The sequence below is a fragment of the Rhodotorula paludigena genome, assembly GCF_050403205.1.
Source record: "Rhodotorula paludigena JCM10292 DNA, Rt_paludigena_JCM10292v1_ctg8, whole genome shotgun sequence".
NCBI classification, from domain to species: Eukaryota; Fungi; Basidiomycota; class Microbotryomycetes; order Sporidiobolales; family Sporidiobolaceae; genus Rhodotorula; species Rhodotorula paludigena.
In genome coordinates, this window is record NW_027481450.1 from 467,112 (window position 1) to 478,935 (window position 11,824).

The 11,824-nt window shown below is 64.6% G+C and overlaps 3 protein-coding genes across 3 annotated transcripts; 2 read left to right on the forward strand and 1 right to left on the reverse strand.

Annotated features, from left to right (window-relative positions):
• Positions 1-106: 106 nt before the first annotated feature.
• On the reverse strand, positions 107-9,137 carry UTP20 (Utp20p; the record flags this gene model as incomplete). Its single annotated transcript, XM_076647342.1, has 9 exons — positions 107-173; positions 238-457; positions 515-668; positions 728-1,945; positions 2,005-5,760; positions 5,822-6,153; positions 6,212-7,718; positions 7,790-8,558; positions 8,617-9,137. The coding sequence occupies 9 exons, from the start codon at positions 9,135-9,137 to the stop codon at positions 107-109; spliced, it is 8,544 nt and encodes a 2,847-aa protein (XP_076507269.1).
• A 419-nt stretch (positions 9,138-9,556) lies between these two features.
• Positions 9,557-10,574, forward strand: JCM10292_000237 (acyl-CoA thioesterase; the record flags this gene model as incomplete). The annotated part of the gene is made up of 5 exons (XM_076647343.1): positions 9,557-9,854; positions 9,922-9,940; positions 10,000-10,150; positions 10,236-10,333; positions 10,424-10,574. The coding sequence occupies 5 exons, from the start codon at positions 9,557-9,559 to the stop codon at positions 10,572-10,574; spliced, it is 717 nt and encodes a 238-aa protein (XP_076507270.1).
• Positions 10,575-10,951: 377 nt separating this feature from the next.
• JCM10292_000238 (acyl-CoA thioesterase) lies at positions 10,952-11,727 on the forward strand (the record flags this gene model as incomplete). The annotated part of the gene is made up of 4 exons (XM_076647344.1): positions 10,952-11,099; positions 11,164-11,336; positions 11,402-11,499; positions 11,571-11,727. The coding sequence occupies 4 exons, from the start codon at positions 10,952-10,954 to the stop codon at positions 11,725-11,727; spliced, it is 576 nt and encodes a 191-aa protein (XP_076507271.1).
• Between the last annotated feature and the right edge of the window lie 97 nt (positions 11,728-11,824).

Sequence of the window (11,824 nt, forward strand, 5' to 3'; positions counted from 1 at the left end):
ACTACTGCATGCATGCTATGCGCGACACTACATCGATGATACGAGGGGTACAACACCACGAGAGATCTATGAATGCGAGATGCTAGCGCCTCTTCCGCCCTCCTGCTTACTCTGCGCGCCTCCGCTTCGCTCCGACGCCGAAGCGCTCCTTCTTCTCGGCGAATGCCGCCACCCTGTTGATACAGCTTGATCAGCGATTGCTGCGGAACGGTCAAGAGACGAAGAGAGGCAACGCACTTGCGCTTCTTCTGCGCCTTCTTGAGCTCCTGCCGCTTGGCCTTGCGCTTGGCCTCCTCGACCGGGTCGTTGATGGCCTGGAGCGCGAGGTCGCGCTTGCGCGCATTGCGCTTCTCGGCCGCGCGCTGCCGGATCTGGTTGTGCACTTGCGCATACGCGGTCGTGCCGATCTTGGACTGCAGCAGCTCCTGCACCTCGTGCGCGAGCGTCTGGAGCTCGGCTTGCGGGATACGGTCAGCTTAAGCGAAGAGAAGACGGACACAGAGACGGAACGCACCCATTTGCGGATCCTGCGCGTTCGGGTCTTCCGAGATGCGGAAGATGGGCACCGCCATCTGGATGAGGAAGTGCTGCAGGGTTGCGGCGTCGAGGAAGCTGATGACGGCCGCGAACCAGCGCAGAATCGAGGCGGGTTGGCGCGACCATTGGCCCTGCAAGAGAAGAGACTGTCAGTACGGGCCGTGTCATATTTGCAAGAGACGGAGCGCACCGCCGCGGTGTCGTGCATGCTCGGGCGGAGCATGTGCACCTGGCGCGCCTGGTACGACAGGCGGGTGAAGAGCCACTTGAGCGGGTCGGCCTTGCGCTGCTGTTCGCTCGCCTCGGCGCCCTCGTCCTCGTCGTCGCCGTCTGTCTCGGCCGACACGGTGCGCGGAACGCGGGCAGCGAAGCACTTGGCCGCGAAGAAGAGGTTCTTGACGACCTGCATCGCGAGCGCCTCGTCGAGCTGCTGACTCTTGAGCTGGAGACACGCCTTCTGCGCCGCGTCGAGAAGGTTCGCCGTCGCGAGCGGGTGGCGCTCGGGTAAATCGTTGATCAGGACGGCGGATGCGTTCGCGGCGTACAAGCTGCCGAGGAGGCGCGCCGAAGCGGTGCGGACCCAGAGGTGCGGGTAGAGGAGATGGCCGCGGACCGCCTTCCACAGCGGGTGATGCGCCTTGTTGTCGGGCGAGACGGCGTCGGGGAATGCCTTGTGGACGTGCGAAAGGGCCTGAATCGCTTGATACGGGAGCTGCCAGTCGACCTGGAGGTCCAGCGCGTCGTCGCCCTCCTCCTCGGCCTGCTCGAGCTTTTCCTCCGAATCGACAAGGACGTCGAGGATGACGTCGACAACCGCAGGCGCTGACGACTTCCCGTCTTCGCCGAGCGCATCAATCGCCACGCCGAGGAGCTGCACGGCCGTGCGCGCAAGCTGGGGCTGCGCACGCTTGCCGGCCCACGAGTGCAGCATGGTGAGGAGCGTGTCGCGGGTCTCCCTCTCAACGCGAGTGAAGAGCGTCTTGACGAGCTCGCCCGCCATCTCGCGGCAGCGGGTCGAGTCGTCGTTGGCGATGACCATGACGAGGCCGACGAAGAACAGGTCGGCTGACTCCTGGATGAGCTGCGTCGAGAACTTGCTGAGAATGGCGGAGACGAGCTCGAGCACCGAAAGGCGGCCGCTCTCGTATGTGTAAGAGAGGTTCTTGGCGAGGAAGGCGAGCGACTCCTTCAAGCGGCCACGGCCCTGCGGGTAGTCGAGGAGGAACTGCAGGTAGATGGCGCGGCAGACCTCGCGGACGTTGCTCGACTGATTGGTGACGAGCATCTCGGCGACCTTGTTCATAAGATCGTAGATCTCGGGCGCCACGAGCTTGCGCGCCATGACCGCGCGGAGGACCTGGAAGAGCGTCGCCTGGCGATCGGCTTCCTCGAGGTCGGGGCCGATGAGCTGTCACGACAGAGTGATCAGCAAATGAAGGCGAGTCAAGCTGTAGGGATTGAGCGTACCTCGAGCAGCGAGGTGAGCTGCTTTTCGGACAAGTTCGCCGTCCGGCAGTCGCGGATGACGGTGGCCAGCGTGCGAAGGGCGGACTGCGCGAGCTCCGACTCGGTGCTGCCGGCGCGCTCGACAACCGTCATCATCTGCTTGACGAGGACGGGCGCAGCCTTCTCGGTGCTCGAGAGCGGACAGCGGATCAGGCTGGCCGTCGCGCGCATGCTCCGAGCAAGCACGACAGGGTCGTCCGAGTAGAGCGAGTTGCCGACGAGGCTAACGAGCGGTTCGAGGCGCGAAAGAACGTCCGGCAAGTCGAGGTCGAAGACGGACTTGCGGAAAGCCGAGTTGAAAAGCTCGAGACCGAATGAGACGAAGCGGTACGCGTTCTTGGCATAGTAATCGCGCGACTCATCTTGCTGCCGCTCGAGCTGGACGTGGTAGTCCGGCGCGGCCTTCTTGTGCTGGCGCACGGTCTTGGCGACACGCAGGAAGGCGGCGTTCTGGCTGATGAGGTCATGGCAGAGATCGAGCGTACCGACGGCGTCCAGCTGCGCGTTGGCCGTGAGCCCGGTCGCGAGCGCCTTGAAGACGTCTTCCACATCGCGCATCGTCTTGGCCGCGTCTGTCGTGCCGAGGATGCCTCGCAGCGGCGCGAGCAACGCAGAGATCTTCGACGGCGAGATAACTCGAGCGAGAATCTGGAACGAGTCGAGCGACTTGGACGACCGGACCTCGCGGAACTTGGTCTTCGCGCGGAACTCCTGAGACATGCGGTCCTTCGCTGGGTTGCCGAAGATGTCGTCGTCGAGGACGGGCACGACCTGGTCGAGCGCGTCGTCAAAGTCGACGCCTTCTGGCGCTTCGGCGAGCCGGACGAGGAGTGCGTGTACGGTGAAAGCGAGAACGTGCAGCTGCGGCCCGCGAGCGAGAGCCGTACGAAGCTCCTTGACCGTGCGCTTGAGCATCTCGCCGTTCGTCGCGGTGACAATGTTGGCCAGCGTGACGCGGATGAGATCGCGGACGTGCTGATCGCGCGAGCGAAGCGCCTGGGCAAGGGCCATGAGCAGCGCCGTCTCCTGCACCTGCTTGGCGTCGCCCGGGATGTGCTGAATGACGGCGGCGATACCCTCGGCGATCGGGATGCGAATTTCCTGGTCGGCCTCGTCGCGGCGCTCGAGGTAGTGAAGGAGCTGCGGGACGAGGCGGCCGGTCGTCGATTCGAGCGGCTGCGCCTCCTGCTCGAGGTCGAAGTGGAAGCTCTTGAGGACGCTGACGAGCGTGCGCACGCACGCCTTCTGTGCCGCGCCCGTCTCCTTGGCGAGCTTCAGGTAGTGATGCGCGAGCTTCGAGTAGGCGGACCAGGCGAGATGCTTGGCGAGGCGTCCGAAGCACTGCACCGTCTCGTTGACGAGGTCCGGGTCCTTCTTCTCGTCCGTGCCGACAACGAAGTGGTCGAGCAGCGGGAGGAAGAGGTCGGCGATGGCTTTGCTCGTGATTGCGCCCGACTCGACGGCATCGGCGAGACGGCGGAGAGCGCGGGTGCGGCGATGGTGCTGAATGTGGAGAATGTTGTTGAAGAAGTTGGCTTCTTGATCGCCGCCGACGAGTAGGACCTTGAGCTGCTCCAGTTCCGGCACACCCTCGACGCGCTCGACGGCGTGCCCGAGAACGGCGAGAACCTCGGAGCGCACGAGCTCGAGCTTCGAGCGCATGACGTTCCGAATGCCCGGCAGGAAGGTCCGCGTCAAGATCGTCCGAAGAGCCGTGTTGTCGCTCGGTCCGGCGACCTCGAGGAAACGCCGCATCGCGTAGCTCGCATTGCTGCGGATGGACAGCTCCTCGGCGTCCTGGACGAAGAAGAGCATGTTGTTGATGACGACAATCCAGTCGGCCGGGCGGAGCGTGCGGTACAGAACCTCGTTGAGGCGCGAGAAGGCCGCTAGCCGGCGGTCGAAGTCGGGCTCCTCCGAGCGCTTGACCGAGAACGAGTTGAGCTCTTCGGTGAGCTGAGCGACCGGTGCGTAGGTGTCGTCGATTGAGGCAACCGAGTTGAACGCCGCGACGAGCTGGAGGCGAGCATTGCGACTCTTCGCGCTCGAGAAAAGCGCAGAGATGACCTCGCAGCAACGCTCGTAGAGCGGTGACGACGGCTCCGGCCGCGCAAGCGGGTAAAGCGCCGTGACGATCTTGAGCAGATCCGTCTTGACCTTCTCCGGCACCGTCTTGTTCGTCTTGCGGAGGAGTGGCGTCGCGAGAGTGAGGAAATTGGTCGCTTGCTCCTGCGAGTGGACGTACGGCGCCAGAGAGCACAGCAACGAGATCTGGCGCTGCGCAACCTCGCCCTTCGCGTCAAGCGTCGACGACGTGACGGCGATGAGGCCCCCGAGCTGGACGAGAAGGACGTCGACACCGGGCTTGATGACGACGCGCCCGATCTCGCTCTCCTCGCCACCATCTTCCGCAGCGAATTCGACGATGCTGCCGACGAGATCGAATACGCGGAGGATGACGGTCGGCTTGACGTTGCGGACCGTCAGCACGCCATACAGCGAGGGAAGCAGCGACGGGTCGAAGTCGACGAGGAAGGTGACGAGGTCGCGGCGCTTGCTCCAGGTGACGAAAAGCTCGAGGAGCGCCGAAGGCGCCTGCGCATTCTCCGTGGCGAGCGTAGGTAGGCGCGGCGAGATGAAGGAAGGGAAAGAAGCGGCGACGAAAGGACGATAGTCGAAGTCGACCTCGAGGCGGAAGAAGTCGGCGAAGCGCTTGAGCGCCGTCTGGCGAATGTGCCGCAGCGGTGCCAGCTGAGTCTCGCCTTCCGCAATCTCGTCCTCGTCGCCCGCCTCCTCCTCATCAGCCTCATCCAGAGTTGCCTCGTCTTCGGCCTTGGCGCCCTCGCGCTCGAGGCCCTTCTGCGCGAAGTGCAGCAAGTTGAGCACGGCGCCGAGCAGGTCGGGCCAGCGACCGACGATGTCTTTGCCGAGATGCTTGGTGACATCTGCGAGGAGACCGAGGAAACCGAGTTGGCGCTTGCCGGGCACGTTGGGCGGTGCATCGGCGAAGCGGAACGGCTCTCCGGGCGGCGTGACGAGGAGCTTGCGCAGTGGGCCGAGAAGGAGGTCGACTAGGGTGTTGAGTTCATCGGGCGAGCAGGTGCGAAGCGCGCCGAGGATGGCCGCACGGCGGCCAGCGCGACCTTGTCCGCTGCTCGCGCTTGCGCGTCCGAGGCGGGACGTCATGATGCCGTACGAGATGCGGATGAAGAGCGGCACGACGTCGGCGCGGTGAGCGGGGTCGAGGCCGCCTGCATCCATGGACGACACGAACTGGAGGAGCTCGTCGCGCAACTTGGTCGACTCGAGCAGGTTCTTGAGCCGGTCCGCGTTGGCCGTGACAGCCGGAATCTTCCAACGGAGGATGCAGTCGAGCGCGAGCTTCTGGATGTCGGCGTCGGGGAAGGCGAGGAGCGTGCGGAACTGGCTGTCGAGGTCTGCCGCGCGGTAGAGCGCCTTGGGGTTGCTGAACTTGGCAAAGAGGGCCAGCCAGGCGAGCAGGCGCGCCTTGCGCTCCTTTGACGTTTCGTCTGCGTGGAAGTAGGCCGGCGCCTCGTCCGCCTTGTCCGGGATCACGTCGTCGCGCTGGAAGCAGCCGAGGAAGACCTCGACGAAATCGCGACTGTGTCGTTGCGCAAGGTCGGGAATCTGGCAGAACAGCGACAGCAGCTGCGCCTCGTAACTGTGGATGACGAGGCGCTCTGGCGCGACCTGGACCTGTGATACGTAGCAGCATGAGCCAGCGGCCCCGAAGAGAGGCGAAGTGTGGGGAGCGCACCGATACGAGGCCAGCTTCACGCGCCTGAACCGCCTCCAATCCGCCCTGGAAGCGCGCCTCCTCCTGGCGCACGCGCGTTCTGCGATCCTCGAGATGCCAATCGCGCAGCGCCTGCTCCTCGAATACGAGTTCCTCCTCGCCAGCCGCCACGGCACCGGTGAGGTCGGCCCATTCGGGTTTGCGCGCGACGTATAGGTCCGATCCGCGCGTTGCAGCGGATAGGAGTTGCCGCGAGCAGGTGGTCCAGACGGCGTCGGGGAAGCGGGACGAGAGGAGCGCGAGAGCCGCTGTCGCTTCAGGCCAGATGGGCTTAAAGTTGACCTTGAGCATGGCTGCGAGTCGTGTAAAGCATGAGTATCGGGACAACGGATGCGCTCAGGAGGGACCTACCCGTCAGATAGCGCACGACGATGTCGAGCGCAGGCTTGACGTCTTCCTTCAGGCCTTCTTTGCCCAGCTGGGCGTTGGCGACGATGCCGAGCTTGCGGACCTTCATGCTCTTCTCGCGCGCGCCCTGCACCGTAAGCGGCAGGTCCTCGACCTCGATGCACATGGCGACGAGCTCGGCGGCAACCGGTGCCTCAGTGGGCGGGAAGAGCGTCTGAGCGATCTCGAGCGACGCGCGCCGGAGCTGCGCATCCTCCGAGAGAAGATTCGGCAGGATGGCGTCGTAAAGCGAGGACTGGCCCTCGACCGAGCGATCCGCCGCGAGGCGTGCGAGCGAGAGGAGCGAAATGCCGTGCATGACCTGGCGATGCCACGCAAAGTTGGCGACCATGAGGACGGCAACGTCGACCAGGCCACTGAGAGCGGCAGGTGCCTTCTTGAGTGACGAGGCAATCGAGGCGACGGCGACGAGGGTCGATCCGAGAACCTGCGCCGGGCTGGCTGCGGACGAGAGATACGCGACGCGAGCCTCGTTTCCGGAAGTTGCGGCGAGGGTGGTGGCGAGCGAGACCAACCGCGAGACGAGGGCCTCCTTGCGCGAGGGGAGGAAGGGCGCGATGTGCAGCACGTCGAGCATCTCGTAGGTGTCCGCCTCGTCGACCTCGCTGTCAGCCTGGTAGGCCGTCTGCCATCGCTCAGCGATCCTCTCGACAAGCGCGCCGACGCTCTTCTCCCAAGCTGCGACCGCCGCACCGCCCTTCGCAACGATGGCCTTGAGCCTGCCAGACTCGGCGAGGCGCGCCAGGAGAGCAAGACTGTTCTCGCGCTTCGTCGCAACCGCAGCCGCCTCGTCGAACGCCGACTCGCCCGTAGCCTTGCCCTTGCCGTTCGTCGCGGGACTCGCGAGCTCACGAGCCGTCGCACTGAGGATCTGCGCGCCGAACGCCGTGTCCCAGAGGTTCCACTCGAGGCCGTCGAGCGTGCTCGCCAGTGCGCAGCCGGCGGCGTAGACGGCATCCGATGCGGACGCGGCGAGATGTGCCTCGATCACGGTGCGGACGGGGGAGGAGAGGACGTCGGAGAGGACCGAGAGCGGCAGGAGCGTGACGAGGTAGTTGACGAGGGCGTGCAGGAAGGGGGAAGGCGGCGACTGAGCGAGAAGGCTCGACAGCGGCGTGAGGCAGGCGAAGAGGCGGGGCTTCAACGATGCCGGCAGCTTCGCACCCTCTTTGAACCCGAGCATCGACGTGCACGCCTGGAGCGCGACGACGAGACGAGCCCAGGCGGGATCGGAAGGCGACTTCAGCTCTGCCTCGAGCGCCTTGACCGCAGCCTCCCCGACGGGCTCGAGCGAGTCGACCTTCTCGGCGTGTCCGATGAGAACGACGAGCGAGTGCGAGATAATCTCGCGCGGAAGTGACAAGTCGGCGAGCGAGGGGAGGGCGAGTACGGCGGAAAAGAGGGAGCGAAGGAGGGAAGGGGTGCGCGAGTGGAAGAAGTGGTTGGCAGCCTGCAGATCCATGACTCGGCAAGTCAGTCTGGCGAATGACAGTAAATCGAATCCGAGGAACGAGAACGTACGCTGCAGCTCTCGGTGACCACCCAGGTCACGCCCTCGGCGAAGATGTTCGAGCTGCCCTCCTCCTGACCCCTTCCCTTGCCCTTGCCCTTCCTCCGGCCCTTGGCGCTCTTCCCTCCGTTCGCACGCAAACCGCCGTCGACTGACTCGACGGCGGCCACGTCCTCGACGATCCTCCGCATAAGGTCGTCAAGCGAGCCAGCGGTCTCCGCCTCGCCAGACGAAGCCGGCTTGGCCTTGCGCACGAGGTACGCGAACGCGTTGCCGAGCAGGCGGCGCGTCTGCGGCGTGGTGCGGAACGATGCCGGGAGGGTCGTGTGAAGTTTTGGGCCGGCGGCAGCCGCTGCGAGCGGCTGCGCCGAGGTCGATGCCACAGGCGTTTCCTCGCCGTCGTCTTCGCCATCGGAAGACTCTGCGTCGGATGCATCGCCTGCGTTGGGGGCGGCGGCGGGCTCATCCATATCCATCGCCTGCGCCGGCTCGGCAGCGTCCTCGGCGCGTGCAGGCGCGCCGAGACCCCGCCTGACAACCTCCCACACGTCGGTGAGACCACCCTTGCGCTCTTCAACGGTGTCTTTGCCCTCGGCGACGAGGATGTCGCGCGCGAGGTCGCGGAACAGCGCGCCGAGAACGTCGTAGGTGCGCTGGAGGATGCGGGGATTGGCGATGTGAAAGGGCGAAGGGGCGGTTAGGCGGATGAGGGCCGTGAGTAGGAGAGGTAGGTGCGGAAGCAGGAGGTGCGACAGATCGGTGATGAGAGGAGGGAGGAGACTGAGCGAGATGTCCTCAGGTCAGCACAGGTTGCAGTAAGCAACTGGAGGGAACGCACTCCAAGATCGATTCTCCGCAGAGCTCAACTTCCTTCGCGCCGCTCGAGAGGACCTCGCAGATGGCCTCGACGAGCTCGCGTCGGTAGTGCACGACGAGCGGGAGACTGCGACTCCACGGCTCGACACGGCGCGAGAAGCGGGTGAACGGCAGACTCAGGTTGATGAGCTGGGTCTGCTGCAGCGCGTGGCCGAAGAGCGTGTGCATGTCGTCCTCCTGCGCCTCGTCCTCGCCCTCGAGCATGTCGCGGCGCTCGCGGACGGCATCGAGGTCGACCTTCATCTTTGCGAGGCGCTCGGTCTGTGCGACGAAGCGGAAGTTGTTGCCCTTGACAAGCGGCTTCTCTGCGCGCTTGGCGAGGCGCTCTGCGACGGAGAGGCTCGCGGTCGAGCGGACCTTCTTCGAGGGCTTTGGCGAGCTCGACGAGGCGGCCGAGTGGCGCAGGGAACGGAGGGTTCCGCCGGGCGAGCTGCCGGTGGCAGGTGCGCCCTTACGAGCTGCGCCGTGCTTGCCCTTGCCCATGGTGGCGGAGCGCGGGCGGAGCTGGCGAGCCGAAGGAGGGGGAGACGGTGTCGAGTGGTGGGAAAGAGCTGCTGAAGGGAGGGCGCTGATCCCGGTGCACTGTGCTAGCCTAGCGCGACCTCGCTTGCTATGCTCCTCGACTGCAGCGGGTGCGTTGCGCAAGTTGCGGAAGCGACGAGCTTGAGCTTCATCGTCGGCGAAGACTCGAAGTCTCACACGCAAACTCGCACCGGCTTTGTTGTGGCGGCCTGAGCCGTCCTTGTACTGTATGCGAGTGCTAAAGCGGGTGCGCTCGAGCCTTCAAGTGCTGGCGCGAGATAGCCGGCAATGCCGCCTCTTATCGGCCTTCGGCTCCTTCCTGTGTCTGTGTGACTTCAACCCGCTGGACCAAGCACATCTTCTTGCAACGTGCACAGCTGATGCGACGCGCCGCTGCGCCGCTCGCCCGTCTCTGCCGCTCGCAGACCCCGCTTGCTCGCTCCTCCCTGCCCCACCTCAGTCTCCACCGACACCCTCAGGTCCCACCACCTGCCACACGAACGCTCCACATGAGCGCACAAGCACAAGACTCGTCGGCAACGACTCCGCCGCCTGTCGGCAACTTGCTGGCGAAGGCTTCGTACGATGAGGGCAGGGAGGGTGCGCTCAATTGGGCCCGGGACAATGGGTATAGCGACGATGGCTTAGTCGAGTTGCCCGTGCAATGGGGCGAGATGGGTACGCCGATGCTTTCTGTGGCGCACCAGCACGCGCACTCTGAGCTAACCACATTCGCTCGCTCCAGACGCGAACGGTCATGTCAAGTACGCTTCACATCGCTGCGTACTGCGGCTGCAGATCTTGACATATTCGGCTTGCTCAGCAACGCAGTCTACTTCCGCTGGCTTGAGACCGGCCGCTTGCAGTGGCTTTGGGGGCTGGGCGAACGACTGGGACCAGACGTTGCGAAGGACCTGCGCGGCGCCGGCAAGGGTAAAGGGCCGATCTTAGCGCGCATCAACTTTGACTACTGGGTGCGTTGCAAAGGGACGAGCGCACGAAGCGGACCTGTCTGCCCTGCACCGAAGTCCCCAGCTCACCGTTCGTGAGTGGACGCAGAAACCGACGTTCTACCCGGACAACATCCTGGTCGCGCACAAAGTCACGCAGCTCTCAGACAAGAAGAACGTCTTGCAGGCCGAGATCTACAGCTACGCGTGCGTAACACATGGCCTGCTCAGTCGGTTGAGAAGGCTCAGCGAGAAAGGCTTTGTACTGACCATGCAGGAGCTCCTGCGCGCCCGCAGACAGCAGGCGGTTGTCGGCAAGTCCGACGCGATTGTCGTCTCGTACGACTACGACGCCGGCAAGAGCTGCGCGTGGCCGACGCCGATGCTCGAACTGCTTGTTGAGCGTGGAGCAGAGCGCATCGGATCAAAGCCCAAGATCAAGCTGTAGAGAACAAGGCTTGTATGTAGACTGAACCGGCCATCTGTGCGCTGCAATGCTTCATCCCGAGGACCAGCCACGGAAGCGTGACCTTGCGCGTAACAAGAGGATGGAGGGAGGTTGGAAGACCGGCATCGTTGTCTCCAGCCATTCGGCTAACCACAAGTGCATTCGATCCGCTCTTTTCTACGACTTAAGGAGGCTAGAACCGCGTAAGAAGCAGGCTGAGCCGGAGCCGACCGTGCCGGCTTGTTCCTCTCCGCTTCTCTCCTTCGCTCCCCGCTCTCGCAGTGCCCCTCCGTCCCTGTTGCCCCTGTGCAGCCTCATACGGCCTCTCACGAACGAGATTCAGCTATTCCTGCTGTCCTGCGATGCCGCCCTCGACCATGGAGCTCCCACCGGGTCCCCCACTCGGCAACGCCCAGCACCACGACATCTACCTATCTGGGCGTGAGGCAGCGCTGCAGTACGCCGCCGACAACGGCTTCGACGTCGACTGCTGCGTCGAGCTGCCGGTGCAATGGGGCGACATGGGTGCGCCTCTCGCCATCCCCCTCCCTTTCGCGCGGGTAGCACTGACGGCAGAGAGCGCGAGCAGACTCGATGCGCCACGTCAACAACGCGCGGTACCTTCGCTTCCTCGAGACGGGGCGAATGGTACACATGCGCGCGTGCACGGCCGACATCCGCAACGACGAGGTGAAGAAGGCGCTCAACGGCGGGACTGAGGGCGTCGGGTTCATCTTTGGCGAGGTCAAGTACCGCTACCTGGTGCGTTCTGGTCCCTCGCCAGCGGAGAAGGGCGGAGTCGGCGCTGACCAGGCGTGAACGTGCAGCGACCTGTCGTGTATCCGGATAACATTCTCGTCATGCACAAGACCGTCTCGCTTTCCCGCCGCAAGATGATCATCCAGGGCGTCATCTACTCGTACGCGTACGTCCGCCTTCCGCTGCCTCCGCTGCGAGATCGCGGGGCTGACGCGCGTTTTTGTTGCGCGAGGACAGGCAGCAGGCGGCCGCGGGCGTCTGCGATGGGATCATGGTCGCGTACGACTACGACGCGCAGCGCAGCGCGGAGTGGCCGAGTGAGCTGGTCGAGGCAATGAAGGCGCGCGGGGCCACGTTTGACGAGAGTGCAGGGAAGGAAACGGCGAAGCTGTGATGTCGAGCGCGTTGCAACACGATTGCTTCCTGTTGAACAGGTAGGTTTGCGTGCATCTCTTGACTCTTGGCACGAGCAGGAGTCGGCCGGACGGATG